The sequence below is a fragment of the Eleutherodactylus coqui genome, chromosome 1, assembly GCF_035609145.1.
Source record: "Eleutherodactylus coqui strain aEleCoq1 chromosome 1, aEleCoq1.hap1, whole genome shotgun sequence".
Classification (NCBI taxonomy): Eukaryota; Metazoa; Chordata; class Amphibia; order Anura; family Eleutherodactylidae; genus Eleutherodactylus; species Eleutherodactylus coqui.
Window position 1 is genome coordinate 118,591,197 of NC_089837.1, and position 20,206 is coordinate 118,611,402.

The window sequence follows — 20,206 nt, forward strand, 5'->3', positions numbered from 1 at the left end:
TTACCAGTAATAAAGCTACTAAAAACAATCAACTTACATATCAATAACGCATAGCCAATAAGCTGAAAACTATAGCTTACAAAAAACTGAAAGGATACCTTTTTTGGAAGAGGGGTTTTCAATATCGACAGAGATTCTGCTATGCAATCTACAATTTCTTCTGCCGCTTCTGCATGGTTAAGACAGAACACCATAGCTTCTCCAATGTCGTTCTTCCGTGGAGTTAAACCGCGTAACACTTCTTCTAACTTATCCCTTTGTCTAAAAGAGAAATTGAAAAATTAAAAGGGTATATAATTCATACACAGGCACCCACATAGGAATAAAGCCCCTTTTACACGGGGACAATCATGGTGCAAACCGCTCGTTAGCTCGAGCGGTTTGCGCGATTGTTTAGTGTGAACATGTGCAGTTAAAGACCAATCAGATAGTTCACGGAGACCATAAAATCATTGTCTGCGGCTGCACTGTTCAGTTGTTTATCTGTGGACAACAGCCCTGGGAATTGAGAATGGTCCCTGGCTTGCTCCACCTCTATTCACTGATCCCATGTGCAAGCACAGCAGCAATCATCGCTGGGACGGCCGCCTGTCGTTTCACCATTTGACAGTCGGTCCTTGTAAAAGAGGCTGAAGTTGAATATTTATGCACTCACAAAATTCCTTAACTTTGAGATCAAAGTGACTTCTCAGGAGTTTAAAAAAAAAAAACAAAAAAAAAAAAACCACACAGATATATTGTTCAACCTTTTAACCCCTTAGTGACGGCCCAGTAGTGTTTTTACGTCCTGCCACTCAAGGATGTGTATGGAGGGAGATAGCGCCACTATCTCCCTCCATACAGCGCAGGCGTCAGCTGTTTATTACAGCTGACACCCGCGGGCAATAGCTGCTATTAACCCTTTAAATGCCGCTATCAATTCTGACAACGGTGAGATTGGGGGAGCCGTGCAGGTGTCATGGTAGCCGAGGGCCTTCTGAAAGGCCCCAGGGCTGCCTTAGGAGACTGCCTATTAAACCATCCCCATGGGGTGGTTTGATAAACTGCCTGTCAAAAAGCAGTATGACGTAATGCTATAGAATTACGTCATACTGCAGGAGCGATCAAAGCATCGCTGGTTGGGGTCCCCCCTGTGGACTGAAAGAAAGTGTTAAAAAATTAAATTAAATAAAAAGTTTTACTAATTTTTTTTTTTTTAAAGTAATAAGTGTTAAAAAAACAAAAAACAAAAAAAAACAAAAAACTCCTTTTGCCATAATTGCAATAAAAGAATCTAAATAGTAAAGCAAAAATATGTATTTGGTATCTCTACGTCCGTAAAAGTCCGATCTAGCAAAGTAATGCATTATTTACCTCGCACGGTGAACGTTGTCCGGAAAAATAAAGGACAGAAATGCACTTTTTTGGTCACCCATCTCCCCGAAAACAACTATGTAGTACAGAAAAAAAAAAAACACACTATACGAGTTTGGTATCATATTCATCGTACTGACCTATAGAATAAAGTTGTCACGTCATTTTTGTTGCAGTTTGTGCGCTGTGGAACAGGACGCACCAAAAGATGGCGTAATGTCATATTTTTTTTTCAATTTCTCTCCACTTAGAATTTTTAAAAAGTTTTTCAGCACATTATATGGTACATTAAATAGTACCATTCAAGAATACAACTCGTCCCGCAAAAAGCAAGCCCTCATACAGCGACGTCGATGGATAAATAAAGGAGTTACGATTTTTTAAAAAGGGAGGAAAAAACGAAAATGGCAAAAAAGCTCCGTCACTAAGGGGTTTAAAAAGGATAGAGGGGAAAATTATGGAAATTTCTACATCTGGGCAAGAAAAATGAAAGAAAAAAACAAAACAAAAACAGCACATCCAGAATGGTGGGCATTGGGCTAAGCAACAGCACATGTAAAAAAGACTTGGGTATACTAATAGATCATAGACTGATCATGAGTCAACAGTGTGATGCAGTAGCAAAAAAAGGCAAAACAATTCTGGGATACATTAAAAAAAACATCCTGTCTAGATCACATGAGGCAATAATCCCCTTTACTCGTTCTTAGGGTGCATTCAGACGACCGTATATCGGCTGGGTTTTCACGCCCAGCCGATATACGGCGTCTGTCTCTGCAGGGGGAGGAGGCTGGAAGAGCCGGGAGGAGGCTGGAAGAGCCGGGAGCAGTGCTCTGAGCTCCCGCCCTCTCTCTGCCTCCTCTCCACCCCTCTGCACTATTTGCAATGAGAGGGGGTGGAGAGGAGGCAGAGAGGGGGTGGGAGCTCAGTGCACTGCTCCCAGCTCTTCCAGCCTCCTCCCCTTGCAGAGAGGGACACCATATATCGGCTGGTTGTGAAAACCCAGCCGATATACGGTCGTGTGAATGCACCCTTAGTCAGACCTCATCTGGAATACTGTGTCCACCCCAAATTTAAAAAACACAAAACAAACTGGAGCAAGTTCAGAGAAGAGCTACCAGAATGGTGAGTGGTCTGCAAATCATGTCCTATGAGGATCAGTTAAAAGATTTGGGCATGTTTAGTAGAGATGAGGAAGCACCAAAATGCTCGGGTGCTCGTGTCGAACTTTCCGCGATGCTTGAGGGTTCGTTTCGAGTAACGAACCCCATTGAAGTCAATGGGCGACTCGAGCATTTTTGTATATCGCCGATGCTCGCTAAGGTTTTCATTTGTGAAAATCTGCAAAACCCAAGAAAGTGATGGAAACGACACAGAAACCGATAGAGCAGGCGAGGGGCAACATGCTGGGCTGCATTTCAGGTTCCCAGGTCCCATTATTAAGCCACAATAGCGGCAAGAGTGCCCCCCCCCTTTAATAATTTTTACTACGGACAAACCCTCATTAGTAAGCCACACCTTAGCTAAGCGCCACACTACCTCCAACTAAGCACAAGCACTGCCTGCGGGACACACCGCTGGCTCTTCTCCTGGGTTACATGCTGCCCAACCCCCCCCCCCCCCCCGCCCGACCCAGTGTCCACAGCGCACACCAAAGTGTCTCTGCACAGCAGCCTTCAGTTGCCCTCATGCCACACGCTGGCCCCATAGCCACACCCCCCTCATGTCTATTTATAAGTGCGCCTGTCATGAGGAGGAACCGGAGGCACACACTGCAGAGGGTTGGCACGGTCAGGCAGCGACCATCTTTAAAAGGGGCGGGGCGATAGCCCACAATGCTTACAGAAGCAATGAGAAATCCAATCCTGTGCCACCTCCATCAGGAGCTGCAAACGTGGGCATAGCAATGGGGAATCTATGTGCCACACAGTATTCATTCTGTCAAGGTGTCGCATAGCTCAATCCACACTGCAAGGGGAAAGCCGTCAGCGCTCTGCCCTCTACCTAAGTCAGTGTCTTTGTGCCAGACAGGTCAAACACCGCGATGGGAACTAAGTTTGCACCAACAGCATAGGTGGGTCCTAGGAAACCCAAGAAATGAACAAAAAAAATTGATCTCAGCGACCAAACATGGCAGACTTGCACCGCGCCCATGGCATAGGCCTCGGCCCACAGATTCAGCAATCCTAGGCTGGAAGCGGACTTTCACTGCACCCAGGACATAGGCCTCTGCACAAACCCTCAGCAATCCCGTGCCTACAGTGGACTCCAATGCTAGCGTAGCTGTGCACGTCTCATCAGCACTGTATTGCTCCTGTAGTTTGTCCCAATGCAGTGTCCCGGATAGTAGAGCTAACGTCAGATGAAATACAGGTGGGCTTCGGCCCACACTGCATGCCCCAGTCAGACTGGGGTTTTTTATAAGTATACACAGGCAGGTACAACTCCCTAATGTGAAGTCCGTGTGGTCCCACAGCATGGGTGGGTCCCAGGAAGCCACCGGCGGTACTTAACTAAATCCCATTGCATTGCCCAGCACAGCTGAGGTAACGTCAGATTAAATGCAGGTGGGCTTCGGCCCACACTGCATGCCCCAGTCTGACCGGAGTTTTTAATACATAGACACAGGCAGGTACAACTCAATAATGTGAAGTCCGTGTGGACCGACAGCATGGGTGGCTCCCTGGAACCCACCGGCTGTACATAAATAGATCCCATTGCAGTGCTCTGGACAGCAGAGCTAACGTCAGATTAAATACAGGTGGGCTTCGGCCAAGAATGTTTTCATTGTTGGTGGAGGAGGACGGGGATGTTTTTGAGGCAGTACGTGTCCTGTCCCCGTGGTTATATGCACCTTACCAGTAACCGCGTTGGTGGTAATGTGGTGGTGACTGCGGACCTATTAGCGCGGTTTTATTCCGTTGGTTTTCGGAATGTGGCCAGGATTAAGTGGGCCATGGTGGGGGGCTTTCTTATTGTGTCGTTTAAGGTGAAATTCTTGGACTGCCGCCAGACGGACCACTGCGAAAGCATTTGCCAAGAATGTTTTCATTGTTGGGAGGAGGAGGACGGGGAAGTTTTTGAGGCAGTACATGTCCTGTCCCCGTGTCCGTGGTTATATGCACCTTACCAGTGACCCCTATCCCTCAGCATGCTGGATTAAGAATCAAGCAGAGAGAGCGGTGGAGAAAGGTTTTGTGAATTATTGCCGCGCAGTTGGTGGCTGCCAGCGGTAATAGAACGCAAAATGAAGCCAGAGATAAATTATAAGGAAGGCTGCACTTAGGCCTTGCTGTGAACTATGCAGTTTGGATGGACGTGAAGTCCCACAGGCCACGCAGGCAAATGCACTGGGTCACCGGTAGCTGTAAAAGGATTTCTTTTTTAAAATCACCTTATTTTACTCTACAATGCAGGCTGAGGCTATGCAGTGTGTATTGCACTTTCAATCTATGGTCGTCGGGCAGACCGTGAACGTCTGAGACAGCACACGTATAACAGAGCATTGTAGAAAATGTGTGGTTTCTTGGCGTACACTTAAGAGGCAGACTGAACTGACGCAACGCAAAGTGTGGACAGAAAAATGTTTAAATAAAGGCTGCACGCAGGCTCTGCTGTGCAATACAGAGGTACTACAACTCCCAGCAACCATGGAGTTAAATGCACACGGTCACAGGTTGACCTAAGAAGAACCGTTGGGGTTCTTGTAGACAGGATTCTACACTACCACTGTCCCTGCCTGACCAATACTGCCCCTGTACTCAAGTACAGACTGCAGCCTGAGAACGCTATAGCCTGCACGCCCGATATACATTAAAAAAAAAAAAAAAAGGTGCAAAACTGCTCACAGCAGTCACAACAGCAATGCACTAGGTGAGCTGTGGCCCTAAGAAGGACCGTTGTGGTTCTTGAAGACGTTAACACTGTCCCTATAGCAGCAGAAGCATCAGCAGCACTTTCCCTGATCTCTCTTAGCCTGTGTCTGTGGCGAGCCGCGGGCGGGGCAGATTTAAATACTCAGGGGTCACTTGATCTCGCCAGCCACTCACTGCAGGGGGGGTGGGATAGGGCTGGAACGTCACAGGAGGAAGTTGTAATGCCTTCCCTGTGTTTCTATTGGCCAGAAAAGGGCGCAAATTTCTCAGGGAAGGAAATGTAATTGAGTTGAGTGCCGCGTGGTGCTCGTCTCGAGTAACGAGCATGTCGAACACCCTAATGCTCGAACGAGCATCAAGCTCGGACGAGTGGGCTCGCTCATCTCTAATGTTTAGCTTAAATATCTAATGGGCTGTCACAGTGCAGAGGGATCAGCCCTATTGTCATCTGCACAAGGAAAGACTGGAAGCAATGGGATGAAACCGAAAGGGAGGAAACACAGATTAGATATTAAAAAAACACTGACAATGAGGGTGATCAATGAGTGGAACAGGTTACCACGAGAGGTGGCGATTTCTCCTTCAATAGAAGTGTGCAAACAAAGGCTGGACAGACACCTGTCAGGGATGATTTGGTGATCCTGCATTGAGCAGGGGGTTGGACTTGATGACCCTGGAGGTCCCTTTTAACTGTACAATTCTACAATACCCCATTTGTATTGTTTGAGACCTTTGGATGCATTCTATCAATTGTAAAATGCACTAGGAATATTAAAATCATTGATTTCCTAACTTCTTGCAAACAATTGGCCTGTATTGAGGCCAATGCAAACTTATTGTCATTATATTTAAGCAGGCCATACACAGATAACATCCATTGAAATAAACATCCATAGTTGGTCAAACATTATGCTTATGGTGAAGTTTGGTTGTCGGCTTGTGGACAGCTTTAAATTTGCAACAAAAGAGGAATCCTTTGGAATTACCTGGATTACTGTATTAATTACTAATGAAATGTGGTCCAACTGTGTTTGTTACACAATTATAGGCAAAAAACACACAAACTGTTGTACTGTGCATGTCTTATGGAGCACATTGACGTTCACAGTGCAGTGAGAGAGTAAGTGAACCTCTGTTAATAACTTCTCCAAGAACTAATTGGCAAAAGGGGATTATTAAAAAAAAAAAAAAAAAAAAAAAAAAAAGGGATTTGAAGCACAAGTTTCACAGATATTTTGCATATAAATAAAAAGGCACATGGGGGGGGGGGGTGTCTCTAGTTTACTTTCATTTGATTTCTGGAACGATAATCATTCCATATAAAAAACACACCTGAGGGGTTCATTTAGGCCTGCCGACTCGATGTTTAAATAAGTGAACGATGCCAGATATATCGTTGGCTCTTTCAAATGAGAAATCGTTAAGTTGTTCACATTCCCTGTATAAGCGAATGAGAACGACTGAACGATCGGTATTTAAACTGAACGATAAGTGAACGAGCCAACGATGTTCGCTTTTTGTTCATTCTATGCAGACAAATGAATCAATTTCTCAATCATTGTTTGATCGTTGGCTAGGTTTACACTGAACGATTGTTATAAAAAAAAAAAAATTAAAACGAGTGAAAATGAACGATAATCGTTCCATGATACGAGCAGTCCATGACCTCAAGCTGAAGAGATGTTGGGTGCTGCAACAAGACAATGACCCAAAGAACACAAGTAAAGAATGTGTTCTGAAATGTCCTGACCTTAAAAAGCTGTGCACCAAGGTGGCATTCCCTATTCATTAGCCCCATTATAGCATATGAACACGAAAGAGCTGAGGCCGTCGTTTGGGACCTCTAACTAAAAGGCAGCTCCTGTCCAGGCAGACCACGTAGTATAATATAGATAGCACATTTCCCTTACATTGGATATTGCAGGGGAAAGGGCTCGTTGGCAGCAGCTACTACCAGCAAGATCAGCTGCCTGCCAGGGTACCGGAGTGGGATCGAGGGCGATCAGCTGGTTGCCCTGGACCTCACATTGTGAAATGTTGACAAGCCTTTGCTGTGGCATAACCTGAAGAGGACTGTGCATGCAAAGCACCCTAGATATATTGATTAACTGAAAAATATAGGCAGGGAGGCATGGTCCAAAATACCTAATTAACAATGTGCAAATCTTATTTGCAGGAACAGGAAAGGTTTGGCGGAGGCGATCAGTTAAATGAGGATTCACGTGTTACTAAAATGTAAGGGTTCACTTTTTCTCCATGCACTGTGGAGGTTTATTCAATGTGTTAAACCAAAGACACAACATGTATGGTACCTCTGGTTGTCCGTTAGTAATTATGCCTTAGACAACCTTCAGACCATATTTCATTAGCAATCAATGTAGAAATCTAGGTTATTCCAAAGGGCTCACTTACTTTTTCTTGCAGCTTTCACCAATGGATCTGCTATGTGTGAATACATACTCTTCCTTGAGCGATCCTTTTTTGATTGGCTCCTCAACACTAGTCTCCGTCTCCTGTTCCTCTGTCATGCCATGCAAGTATGGATTTAATGGTGGGGGCCTCCAAAAAGAGCCGTTCTTAAACATCCGGAAGTCTTCTGTCCTCCATTTTGTAGGCGAATCTCCCTGAAGTGAATGAAACAAGCATTACAGCTACTATTTAAAAAGGAGGAAAAAAAATCTGAAAATTTAGAAAACCAGTCAGAGCAAAAAATTCTGTTGCCCACGGCAACCAATGACAACACATCTTTCATGTCTTGTAGCGCTGTTGAAAAGTTTGAAAGTCTGATTAGTTGCTATGGGTAGTTTACACAGTGCCACTAAGCTTTTGTTAAAGGGGTTGTTCCACAATGGAAATGCATCAGCTATTCACAAGAATCATTTTTCACCATGTAGGTTTTATGCTACTTGCCTGTAATATTGAGTAAAGCTTCCACCTGTAATATACATGCGCCGGTGTCTGATTTTCGAACAGGAACCTGTTAACAGATTTAGATATTGAAGTTCATAAAAAGCAAAGTACCGGTAACAGTATTTTTTGAAGCAATTTACAACTAAAAATAAGTCTTCCAACAACAATCCTCAGTTATGACGACTACTAAAGAAATACTGAGGCTACCGAAGCAAATTTTGAAGATAGCAGCTGCCCAGTTATCCAACCATGAAACCTGACATTCATACCTGAACATTGGATTGTTGATTTCTCTGTTCATGATCATAGCTTCAAACATTGGACCTTCACGCACCACAAATTCGATCATGCGATGGATCAGAGCGAGTAAATTCCTACAACGACAGCAGAGTTAAAGAAAAATGTATTCACACCCTACCTACTAGTTGCACTCCACCTAACACCTATCCTGGTTCCTAGAGACTCTGCAATGTGTTAACATACTGCATAGAAATGAGGTGTGCGGGCGAGTGTGTCCACTGCCAAATTGGCTGTGAAGGTAAATTAGACTTGGGAGGTCCTACAGCAGCTGAAGAATCAGTTCCACTGAAGCATGGAGAAACTAACCTTTTAAGCTACATGGAGATCTAACAAAGATGCTATTCCTGCAGCTAGATATATTCGTAAAAGGGTTTCCATCCAAATCATAGCCAAAGCTTGGGGATTTTTGTTGTCTTTTGTTCTCTACACTGGTATAGGGATCTTTAAAAGGAAACTTGTAACCACCTATGAGCCCCCAAAACTAGGTTCTAGTGCTCATATGGCATGACTACAGGAGTTTGGGGATGTACTTTTTATACTTACCCGCTTCCTCGTTCCCACGCTGTCACCTGTGGAAGTTGGTGCATGGGCAGTGCAGCAGACTTCTGTCTGCAGGCTGCGCATGCATTCCCATACAGAATACCACAGCCTGCAGAGATGACCCCACTGAACTGACCACACACTGACTTCCAGGGGTGACAGTGTGGGAACGGGGAAGTCGGGCGGAAAAAAAAAAAAAAAGTACACCCTCAGACTCCTAAGCACCTGCTCTTTGAGCACCATAACTGTCTACAGGAAGTACAGTCATATTGCTTGTCACTTTAGAATGAGCTTCACAGCAGGAGACAAATTCTAATCTTGTAAGCACGCTCCTATAAATATTAGTGACTGCTCCTCATCAATTTCTGATAGGATATAAAAGTGAAAAAGCAATTAAGCTGCTCTTTCTGTTAGTTTTACAAATAATGCCAAAATGGTTTCTCCAAAAGACGGGACAGGGGGGACACAAACAAACCTATGACCGAACTTTGGCTATAATTTTTGATTTAATATGCGTCAATTCTTCCTTTGGGTGGAAATCCTTTTTAAAAAAGGAATAATACCTTAAAATTAAAAATAAAAAGGTGGTTATGTGAAAAGGTTACAGAACATCTTATAATAAACTCTGCTGCTTATTAACCCCCATGTACAGGGAGGGCAGCAAAGTTTATGATGAGCGCCAGAGTTTATCAGACTCTCAGCTGCCTCGCTGTACTTTTACAGCAGCTGTGATGCTGGAGAAGCTGCATTTTGAGTGACCAGTGAAGGTAACCCAACAGCACCAAATATTTAATTGTTAAAATGACCTACATCGATACAAAAATAAAAATATCTATACCTCCCCGTATTAACCACCCTCTTATTTTTGTTTTAAAGGTGACATTTTTCTTAAAATATTCATATGGCATGCCAATCAGATAACCGCTTAAGAAAATTAAAAAAAATCAAAAAAAGGGTAAATCTAACTTTTTACACAAATTAAAAAGTAATCACAATGAAGTATAGCGCTATAGCAAAAACTCTTGGAAACAGCAAAATACCCTGTGCTTTTAACTAGGGTAAATTAACACAAGCATATTTTAGGTCCACATTAACTCCTGGATGTATTTAGTGTCTTTTTTTTAACCAAGAACAAGATTGGATTCCAGCAGGAAAGGGAAGACATTTTTCCTTCCTCAAACAGGAAGTCAATCCTATTTTTGGAACAATAAACTACATAAATAAAACCAAAACTCCACAGGAGAACACGGACAAGAAATATGATTTGTAGTACAAATGACCCCAAGTATATTAATTCACTAGTTACTGATATTTGATGATGTACAAACTAAACAATGGCACTGCAGTTCTTAAAAAAAAAATATAAATAAATAATTAAAGAAAGCCCCCATTAATTTCTTACTAACACAAGAATGCTCCCTTGAAATGGTGTTCTTTAAAAGAAGTTTTCTGGGACTTTATTATGGAATTCAACGGGAGCTGTGCCTGCAATTACCAACCGCTGCAGTGCAGACAGAGCAATCAGCTGCGATGATAGTGGGCACCATAACAGCTGATTGCTGGGAATCCTCAGCAGCAGACCCTGCTGATCAGGAATAGGTCATCAATAGAAAAAAAGTCTTAGAAAATCCCATGGTTAATACATTTCTAAAGGCTGAAATCCCTGGAGCTTTATAAGGGGTTAACTAATATTCCAAAATTATATTTAAAAACAAAACAGGTTCAAAAAAACCCATTATGAAAAAGGTCTATACAAGTGCACCAGAAGACAGACAGTACAAATGTATATGTAAGGCTATAAAAGGACATTGGATACGTAGCACGTTGGTGCGACTTAATCTGGTCAATTTCCAGTGGAGCACCAATACAGGAAAAAAAGAAAGAAAAAAAAAAGGCCATTTTCTGTTGTGTCAAACCTAGCAACCTGTACCTCTCTACATCAACTACATCCAAAGGCCTCGTAAGAAGGCGATCACTTCAAGAATGGGGAAAATACAATACAAACAGATACGGCCTAAAAGGAGTGGCACTTTAAATATGAATAGTAGGCACTACATTTTGGCCAACAGGTGCTTCAATTATGACAATAACCACATTTATTGGAGTCGATCGTACCAATGTCTGGTCAAAATACTTTCCCAATCCTTCCCTTGATGTTTTCCTGGTCCCCGGCTGCCGCAGACAGTTCAGCTGTGGTGTTGCTCACCAAGGCCAAGGTCAAAGTCTTTGGGAATTCTAGTCCGATTCATTTAAGTGATTTAAGTGGGGTTGCTTTCTGATCTTGAAGAAAAGACTGCACTTCACTGAGCAAGAGTACATTATCTGACCCATCCACATCAAAAAGGGGGGGGGGGGGGGAACAAAAAAAAAACAAAAAAAAAAAAAACTCAGCAACTATGACTGTAGATTTCGATAAGGACCGCGCCACCTTCATTTTTGTCTTTTTTTAATTCAATTTTAAAAATGTATTGAATATTTTTATTCTCGGTTCTATAAGTAATAACGATGGGTCTACCACCCTGCATGCCACCTACATAAAAGAAACCTTAGGCTCCTTTTACACAGGAGTGATCATTGCTTAGTGACTGGAGGCCAAGTGGGCCAGAGATCATTACAGCTTGCCCGTCTCCATTCACAGTAAACAGGCAGGCGTTCATAGATGTACTGCCTGTTTAGACAGGCTGATTGTTGGTCAATCTTTATGGCTACAGAAACTGAACGACAAACTATAAGCAAACAAATTATAGCTTGTCATTCAGTTGCTGCAGGCGGTTACAGTGAATGATTATCGTTCAGATTCTCGCTGGATCATGGGAATCTGAATGACGATCGGCCTGTGTAAGAGGATTTTAAGTCAAAAAGCAACCTACTCATTTCTACCGGATTGTTTTGTGGGCATACGCTGTGGTCACCATGCAAGGAGGGGGGAGAGGTGAGCTGTGACAATCCGGTATTGTGAATGATGTGACTGTGCCATCTGCCTTTATCTTTAATAGTTATCCTGAAAGGGGTGGTGATGAGGATGATAAAATTACTGCTGAAAAGTAACCTCTATATAATGGACTGCAAGGCTTAAAAAGGTGGGAAAAAAAAAAAAAATTAAAACCACTTCTAAAAACAGATTGGTGATGAATTAAAACAGAGGGTGTTGAGATAAATTCCCTTATATTATAAGTGTTCCTGTAATACGAGATTATGAAACAGAATATCCAGAATGAAAAGAGTATTGAATTCGGTTACTGAAAAACCACCAAAATTCTTCACAATCCCTACTGATTTTTTTTTTTTGTTTGCTTTTTGAAAGTGGTCACACACATTAGATAAAAGCTGGTTGATGGTTAAATGAAGATTCGTCTGATGAACAATCATGTAGCCACACAGATTTCAGTCCACGTCGGCTATTTATAGTGGTTTAAACTGGTAATATCAATGGTGAAGGACAATCTATCCTGAATGAAGGACCTTGCATGGAACGATTGTTCCTGTAGTGGACGAAAATGTTAAACACACAGCTGGAGTTCATTCCAGAATTAGATGGTGCATCATCCGTTGGGCAGCATTTAGCAATGAGCAATCGTTTTAGCCACCTAACATTCATAATGGTTGAGATCGTCCATTTTCGTCAGCCTTAGTCCAATGTGTATAGCAACCTTTAGACTGTTAGGTTTTTATTTTTTTTAATTTAAATATTTGGAGAAAGCTTTAGGACAGACGTATGATTCTAGAAAACAGGGGTCAGGAACGCCATCTTTTCTTAATTCCCAGTCATTGTTACGAGGCTTGTATAGTCTAACATTGACTTGCAGGAATGCTTCCTTCCAATAGGTGGCGCTGCAGAGGTATTGTTCCATCTCCCTTATTTGCATTCTAGAAAACAGTAATGGTCAGAGACCACAGATTTCCTCAATGGATCTCTTCACTGGCATCTATTTTTTTTAACAATTATTCTGGAAATGAACTATTTTAAATGTATTGCTGCTGCTAAATCATAAAAGGCCAACAATACAGATAAATTAGTATTTTGTAAAACAGTTTGCTTAAGGGAGTTTTCACACGACCAAGAAAAATCACCCCAGATTTGTGCATTGCGAGATGCACAAATCTAACTTTTGGCGTTTCTCAGAAAACATCGGCCATTGTGTTCAATAGGACTGCAAAACACCATATGGCATGATGTGCATGTGAGTGTGATGCGAGGCTTCCCATTGAAAAAAATGGGAAACACTTGCTGATCCTTCGCCGTGGCTGGAAGCTGCGCCGGAGGATTAGTACTTTACTTGAAGTGATGGGAAGTGTTTTTTAAAGAAAAACCATCTCGTATTCGTGGGTAAATTGGCGAATGCGTGCACATTGGCGAATGTGCTATCAGGCTGAGGTTCCCGACCCAATATCACACTCTCCCATGTGTGGAGAATTCACCAATAGATTGTCCCTAGATAAGGATCCGTTCACACTGGCATCATTTCCTCCTAGGAAAATGTGATTGTTCTCAGCAAGAGAAACGACGTAATCTTGTAGATATGATACCTTTTAATGGCTAACAAAAATACATGATGTAATAATAGCGAGCTTCCGAACCGACGCAGGGTTCTTCAGGCTTAAATGGATTGGATCTGAAGAGGCATGCATATTTATACACATGCCTCTTCAGATCCAATCCATTTAAGCCTGAAGAAGAACCCTGCGTCGGTTCGGAAGCTCGCTATTATTACATCATGTATTTTTGTTAGCCATTAAAAGGTATCATATCTACAAGATTACGTCGTTTCTCTTGCTGAGAACAATCACATTTTGCTCTACTGGCTAACACGGTACAAAACCTTTGTTTTCATTATACTGAAAGAGGAGTCGCACGATGGGCTTTGTTAATGAAGTTTGGGTTCCGTTACATAGTAATATTGCTGTTGACTGCGCAATTCTTCTCACTAGAAGTAATGGAAAGCTCGCCAGATGATGTTCATGATGCATCTCAGTAAAGACTTGCTGAACCTGTTGCTAACCGGTTGCTCAGTGAAGCTCCAGTCAGCCCCTCAAGACAGCCAACCAATTCTTTGTAATTCTGAAGGGGGCATTTTCTAAGTCATATCAGTAATAATAAAGAAAAAAAATGTACCTTTCTGTTGGGATAACCACTTTGACTATGGCTTGCGACAGAGTCTGTATATGAAGTCACATCAGATAATAAACATAGAATATGTGAGTATTGTTAACAAATAACAAGCAAAATATACATATTCATTTAAAAGCACTAAAACTTCTAGTACAACTTTTTTGTAGGCACGGTGAGACAATTCTCACTAAACACCTAACAAGATACAACGTAAGTGCCTACGAAGTGACGTATAGTGGGACAGTCCCTACATAACACACATTAAAGCACTAAATAGGTACTACACTGGAAATTACAAATACTGTGAAATGGCCTATGCAGGGTTATAGAATACAGCAAATCACTTGCTTCTATCTAGCTAGAACCCTCAATTTTAATAAGACACAAAGTGAAGGAAAGGGTTACATACAGAGCTTGGTTAGGTGGCACAAATTTAGTTAAAAAAATATAAATAAAAATAATCGGATTAAATGGAATTGGCCGTGCAGAATATGTCAAGAGTCCAGAATAATGGTCATGCCAGAAGTACAGTACATTTACTCAAACTCCTTACCAAAAAGCCACTGGGATCCCACTAATATAAAAGGAGGTTGAGTAGCTGAGCTACTAAAGAGAAACTAGAAAATACCGTTCATACTAATGAAGCCAGTTATAGGAAAGTAGTGTATTTTTCATCTTGGTTTCGAGTTATTACATAAATAAAAAATGACAATATTGTAACCAAGCCCTGTATGTGTCCTAGGTTTAAAGTGTACCTCCGGTCATAAATAACTTTACATAAATAGTTTCAAGTGAAGATAAACTTTATAACATCTTAGTAGGGAAAATGCCTCTTTTTCCACTTAACAGCCCTCCCCATTTCTAAACTGCTTCCGCACTCCAAATCCACTGACCGTAACCATCTGGAGGGGAGAAAGCTCATCAGCTTCAATAGGGAGATCAGGTTATATCCTTGACTGTGGTTAGGGGAGGAGAGGAACAGGAGACTAGCTGCTCGGTTGTCCCCCCTACACAGAAGAGAGGTAATGCTGCTTCCCTGTGCCAGTGTTGCACATCCTCAGAAGCAGTAGCAGCATGGAGGACATTACACAGCAGTACTGAGCTGTGTGGCTATGAATCTAGCACTTGGTTGAGAAAATACACTTACTGAAGCCTCCAGCAGCCCCTGGAGACAGAGATGCTCTACCTATGCTTGATAAGTGGGGAAAGAGGCAGTTTTTTCCTTAATACAGTAAAAGTTTATCTTAGCTCATATTATTAATATATGCAAAGTTTCCTTATAATCTGAGGTTCAGTTTAATATAAAATTCCATAACCACGCCATTATATCCCGGGACGGACTTTTTAAATTTTTTGTATTTATTATTTTTAAAGAACGCATCAAACTATTTTCCTAAACAAGCTATGGCACAATTATCCAGGCTACAAATACCTAAAATATGTATTTTTCACAATATAAGAGGAACTACATTTGTAAAAGCAAGGGGAACAACTATTGTGGAAGATGTACTAACCTGTACGAACTATAAGTCGGCACGTGTGTGAATATAGTTGGAACGGCTGTGCAGAAGTGCTATATATTTTAATTATGTAAACTATGATAACGCCTGTAATTGTGAGGCAAACTCTGTTAAGCCAATTACCTTCTCAAAATCCTCCTTATTTTTCGGTGGTGGCAACAAGGGAGCGTTAGGATTCTTGAGGCGTTCTCTGGGCTGGGCATTAAAAGGCAGACCGGATGGAGGAGGTGGAAGAGTGTGCTCCATCATAGACGGGGGAATATATATTGGGTGTGGAGGGATAGGCACCGCTTTTCCCCACCCTAATTTCATCTCAAAAGACATAACCATTTTTCCTGTAGAGACAAACAAAAGTGGTGGTGTTTATTGTATTATCTGTCCAACTAATATTTAAAAGGGAACCGGTCAGCATTTTCTACTCTAGTAAACTAACTAACTAACAGGAGCAGACCAAGGAATTACAGTGATTTTCATAACTAATTTACATCTTTTATAATTTCCTGTATGCTAATGCCAATGCAGGACCATTTCTTCTGGACAGAGTTTTTTTTTTTTTTTATAAACAAACTTGCCCCCAGTGTACCCACATCGTCCTCAGAGCGCTAAACTCCCAGTACCATTTTGTGGAAACACTTAATTTGCCCCCAAAAGGGATACATCACCTGCGCATCCGCCAGTCTGCAAACTTCCGGCGCATGTATGAGAACTGAAAGCGCTCTGAGGAGGATGTGGGTAATCAGCAGCCAAGATGGGCGGGCTTATATGAATCGCAGGCAATTGCACACAGCAGGGGGAGATTTAAAAGCGGTTTTAAAAAAGGTATGCTTCCAAAAGGAAAGAAAAAGGTAAATGTGGAAATTGCTGTAACTCCCTGTAATTGGTCTGCGACTGTACTTCATTTAGTAGGATAGAAAACTCTTACAGGTTCTTTTAATGGTGACACAAACGCTTTAATTAGTAATCTCCCATTGTTTGGGCTAGCCAAACTGTTGCAGGCCAACTAGACATGTATAGATACTGCAAATAATATTTCCATGCAGCAAACAGGCATCCTCTACAGTGCCAACTAATTGCCATTGGTAGCCGACAATCAGCCATTGACTAGACCTTGAGCGTTAATGTGCTGAGCTATACAATCCACTACAAATTGTTCTGAAGTCCATGATACACATTCCACGTTGAGTCATTTTAAATGTGGGGATAGCTATAAACAAATAAATTTCAATATACAACAAATATTACCGTTCAGATTTTTAAGCGCTCTTTCAGCATCTCGCCTGTTCATGAAGGCTACAAATCCACAGTTTCTTTCTCGTGCCCTTTCCTCATCTGTTCGTGGCCACATGATTTTAACGCTAGCCAATGGGCCAAACCTCCCAAATTCTTGGCACAGCATTTCTTCATTCATCTGTACAAGTAATTAAAAGTCAATAGACACCATTAACATCTCATATATTTAGGTATATTCTAGAAGCATTGTAAGCTGATGGGGTCAACTGTCTATAACGGACGTTAAAGAACATCCAGCACTAGGCTTTAGGCTGGGTTCATACAGGGAGTAATCGCCGCGGAATGTCCGTGCGGACTTCCTGCACGGACAGTCCGCCCGCGGCTTTAATCCTGTGATTAGCCAGCAAAGTGGACGAGATTTGCAAAAATCTCGTCCACGCCGCGCGGAATTGAAGGACAAGGCATGTCAATTCTTTTATTGTTTCTGTGGAGACCTCTCTCCTCTCTATGGGAAGAGATGGTCGCAGCAGAATGCAGGCGGTGAAGCCGCTCCAAAATCTGCAGCGGAAGTTAGCGGGTTTTACGCTGCATTTCTCTTACGGAAATCTTGCGGTTTTTCCGTGTGGTCATCAGTGAGATTACAGGCAAGTGTGAACCCAGCCTTAGTGCAAGTTTAAAAAGGGCTACAGTCCTATCCAACAGAATCCCAAACAGCAACTAGCGTTTCGGTATATACCCTTATGGCTTTTCTTCCCCCCTCTACACAGAGTGAGAATCTCATGATTCTTGTTTGCACAAGCGAGCAAGCTGCTGACATCATTACCAGCTTGTTTGCGCTCAGGCAGCGCATTTAGACTACACGATTTGCATTGACAATCATGCAGTTTGCATTCACTTATCATTCAGTGTTTAGCATTCCTATGTGAAACACTGAACAATCAGTGTTTAAACTGCCCGACAATTGAAAGATCCGGAGCGGATTTTCTAGCCGTCTGAAACGGAATGAGCGAGAACCGAGCACATATTTAAACTGAACGATTCTTGTTCAGTTTCAGTCGTTTGAATGATTGTCTGAATGATAATCATTCAGTCTAAACACAGCATTAGTTAGAACCTGCTAGGAGTTATACCAACACTTTAACACAAGGACATTAAAACTATGAACCAAGAGCAAATGCAGTAAATCAGCTTACATCATATGCTATATAGCTCATCCTATATTGGTAAGTGAAATCCTGTTGTTAATTTGACCCTTTTAGTTGGCTGGTATTTAGGATGAAGATCCAATAGGATTCTCTGGTATAAAGTTTTCTCCTGTGATAACTGCCCCTAACAGGCTTAGAAATGTTCTTAATCCCCACAATACAATACAGTGAAGTGTTCATGACCCGATTCTCAAAATGTTTAGTTAAATAGCTAGCTAAGAGAAAGAAAAACACAAGTATACCTGAGGGTTGATATTTCCTAGATATAAATTAGTTGTGCTTGGATCCCCAACATCATGTGATCCAGGGGCATAGTCATCAAGAGCTGAGCAAGAGAAAGAAACAGTTAATATGTAGAAAGCTAAAGAAAGCAGCTAATAATACTTTATAGGCTATGGAAACCTTTGTGCACGAAAAACAAACAAAAAAGCACACATCTTACCAAGTTCCTGCAAAATAAAAATTAATGCGCTCAAGTTTTTTTTTTGTTTTTTGCATTGAGTTTTCATTTTGATGCATTTAGAAAGCCTTAAAGGGGTTGTCTCGCGAAAGCAAGTGGGGTTATACACTTCTGTATGGCCATATAATTGCACTTTGTAATATACATCGTGCATTAAATATGAGCCATACAGAAGTTATTCACTTACCTGCTCTGCTGCTGGCGTCCCCGTCTCCATGGTGCCGTCTAATTTCGGTATCTTCTTGCTTTTTTAGACGCGCTTGCGCAGATGGGTCTTCTCCCTTCGGCTCGGCAGCATCGGCGTTTTGGCTCCGCCCCTTGTACGTGTCATCACGTAGCTCCGCCCCGTCACATGTGCCGATTCCAGCCAATCAGGAGGCTGGAATTGGCACATGTGACGGGGCGGAGCTACGCGATGACGCATACAAGGGGGTGGAGCCAAACGCTGATGCTGCCGAACGGAGCCGAAGGGAAAAGACCCATCTGCGCAAGCGTGTCTAAAAAAGCAAGAAGACATCGAAATTAGACGGAGCCATGGAGACGGGGACGCCAGCAACGGAGCAGGTAAGTGAATAACTTCTGTATGGCTCATATTTAGTGCACGATGTATATTACAAAGTGCATTAATATGGCCATACAGAAGTACTTAACCCCACTTGCTTTCGCGAGACAACCGCTTTAAAACTTAGTTTGCAGGCTCTCCTACATTCAAGTCTCTGGCTCAGACCACTGAAACTGGTCTTTTTCATAAAACGTGCTCAAGCTCAGCTCCCCCTCGTCTTTCACAGGCTGTTTATCATCACACCTACGCAGTACTACACAGCCATCTCCCAGTCTCCCAACATTCTTCTCTGAGTAGCTGCTGGTCCATTCCCCCTCACTGCTGATAAGAGCAGAAAATTCATCTTAAGTGAATTACAGGCCTCTTCAGTAGTTGCTTTGTCTGCTCTGTTCTCCTGATCTTCTCCATCAACCCTGGACACTGTTATGCAGCCCTCTATAATAAGGTCACAAAATAGGCCAGTTTAACCCTTAAGGACCAGCGTGTTTTGGTCTTAAAGGAACAGACTTTTTAGGGATTTTACTGCACTTTTATTTCTTTAGCTGCCAAAATTATTTTTGCATTTTTTATTCTCCTCATGTCCAAGAGGGCTGTTATTTTATCCCTTTTTCCGCTGACTTAAAAAAAAAAATTTAAGCTTTACACCGCAATGAAACGAAAAATTGGGAAAAAGACTTCATTTATAGTTTATTTTTAAAATATTTAAACTAAAATACAGTATGGGTTCCTCTTTTTTTCAGGGTTTTTGATATATAAATTGTATAATTTGGGATTAGAGGGAGCATATGGCAATAGTCTTGGCTAGTCATTTTCTATATGTATATAAATTATTTTTTCTGTAAATTTTTCTTACTTTTGTTAACCATTTTTTTTAACCATCTGTGACCCCCCCCCCACCCACTCCCCCCCCCCACCACCACCCCCCCCCCCCCCATGACGTCATACGAGACCTCTGGGGGACATTCAGTTTTTTTTTCCCCATTTTATACTTTTCCACTGTAGCTGGGGCATCCCTAAATCCCCAGTTACAAGGAAAAATATCCCCCTGAATTTACAATAGTCACTAACAGAGCTGATCAGGATCTGCTAAGACTCTGTAGCTCTGCTGTAACAGGTGGTCACATGATCACAAGGTTGCATT

At 42.1% G+C, this 20,206-nt stretch overlaps 1 protein-coding gene across 5 annotated transcripts in view; it reads right to left on the minus strand.

Moving 5' to 3' along the window:
- Window positions 1-20,206, minus strand: part of U2SURP (U2 snRNP associated SURP domain containing) — a 67,114-nt gene that overhangs the window by 13,582 nt on the left and 33,326 nt on the right. For 2 of the 5 annotated variants that reach the window (XM_066599435.1, XM_066599426.1), the window contains exons 8-15: window positions 18,286-18,368; window positions 16,851-17,016; window positions 15,732-15,943; window positions 14,092-14,135; window positions 8,408-8,512; window positions 8,139-8,205; window positions 7,689-7,852; window positions 99-261 (exon numbers count right to left, since the gene is read on the minus strand). In XM_066599435.1, coding sequence (XP_066455532.1) covers window positions 99-261; window positions 7,689-7,852; window positions 8,139-8,205; window positions 8,408-8,512; window positions 14,092-14,135; window positions 15,732-15,943; window positions 16,851-17,016; window positions 18,286-18,368 — 1,004 coding nt within the window. Of the gene's footprint in view, window positions 1-98; window positions 262-7,640; window positions 7,853-8,138; window positions 8,206-8,407; window positions 8,513-14,091; window positions 14,136-15,731; window positions 15,944-16,850; window positions 17,017-18,285; window positions 18,369-20,206 lie in introns of those variants that run through there. The other 3 variants (XM_066599419.1, XM_066599411.1, XM_066599443.1) reach the window with 2 other exon arrangements.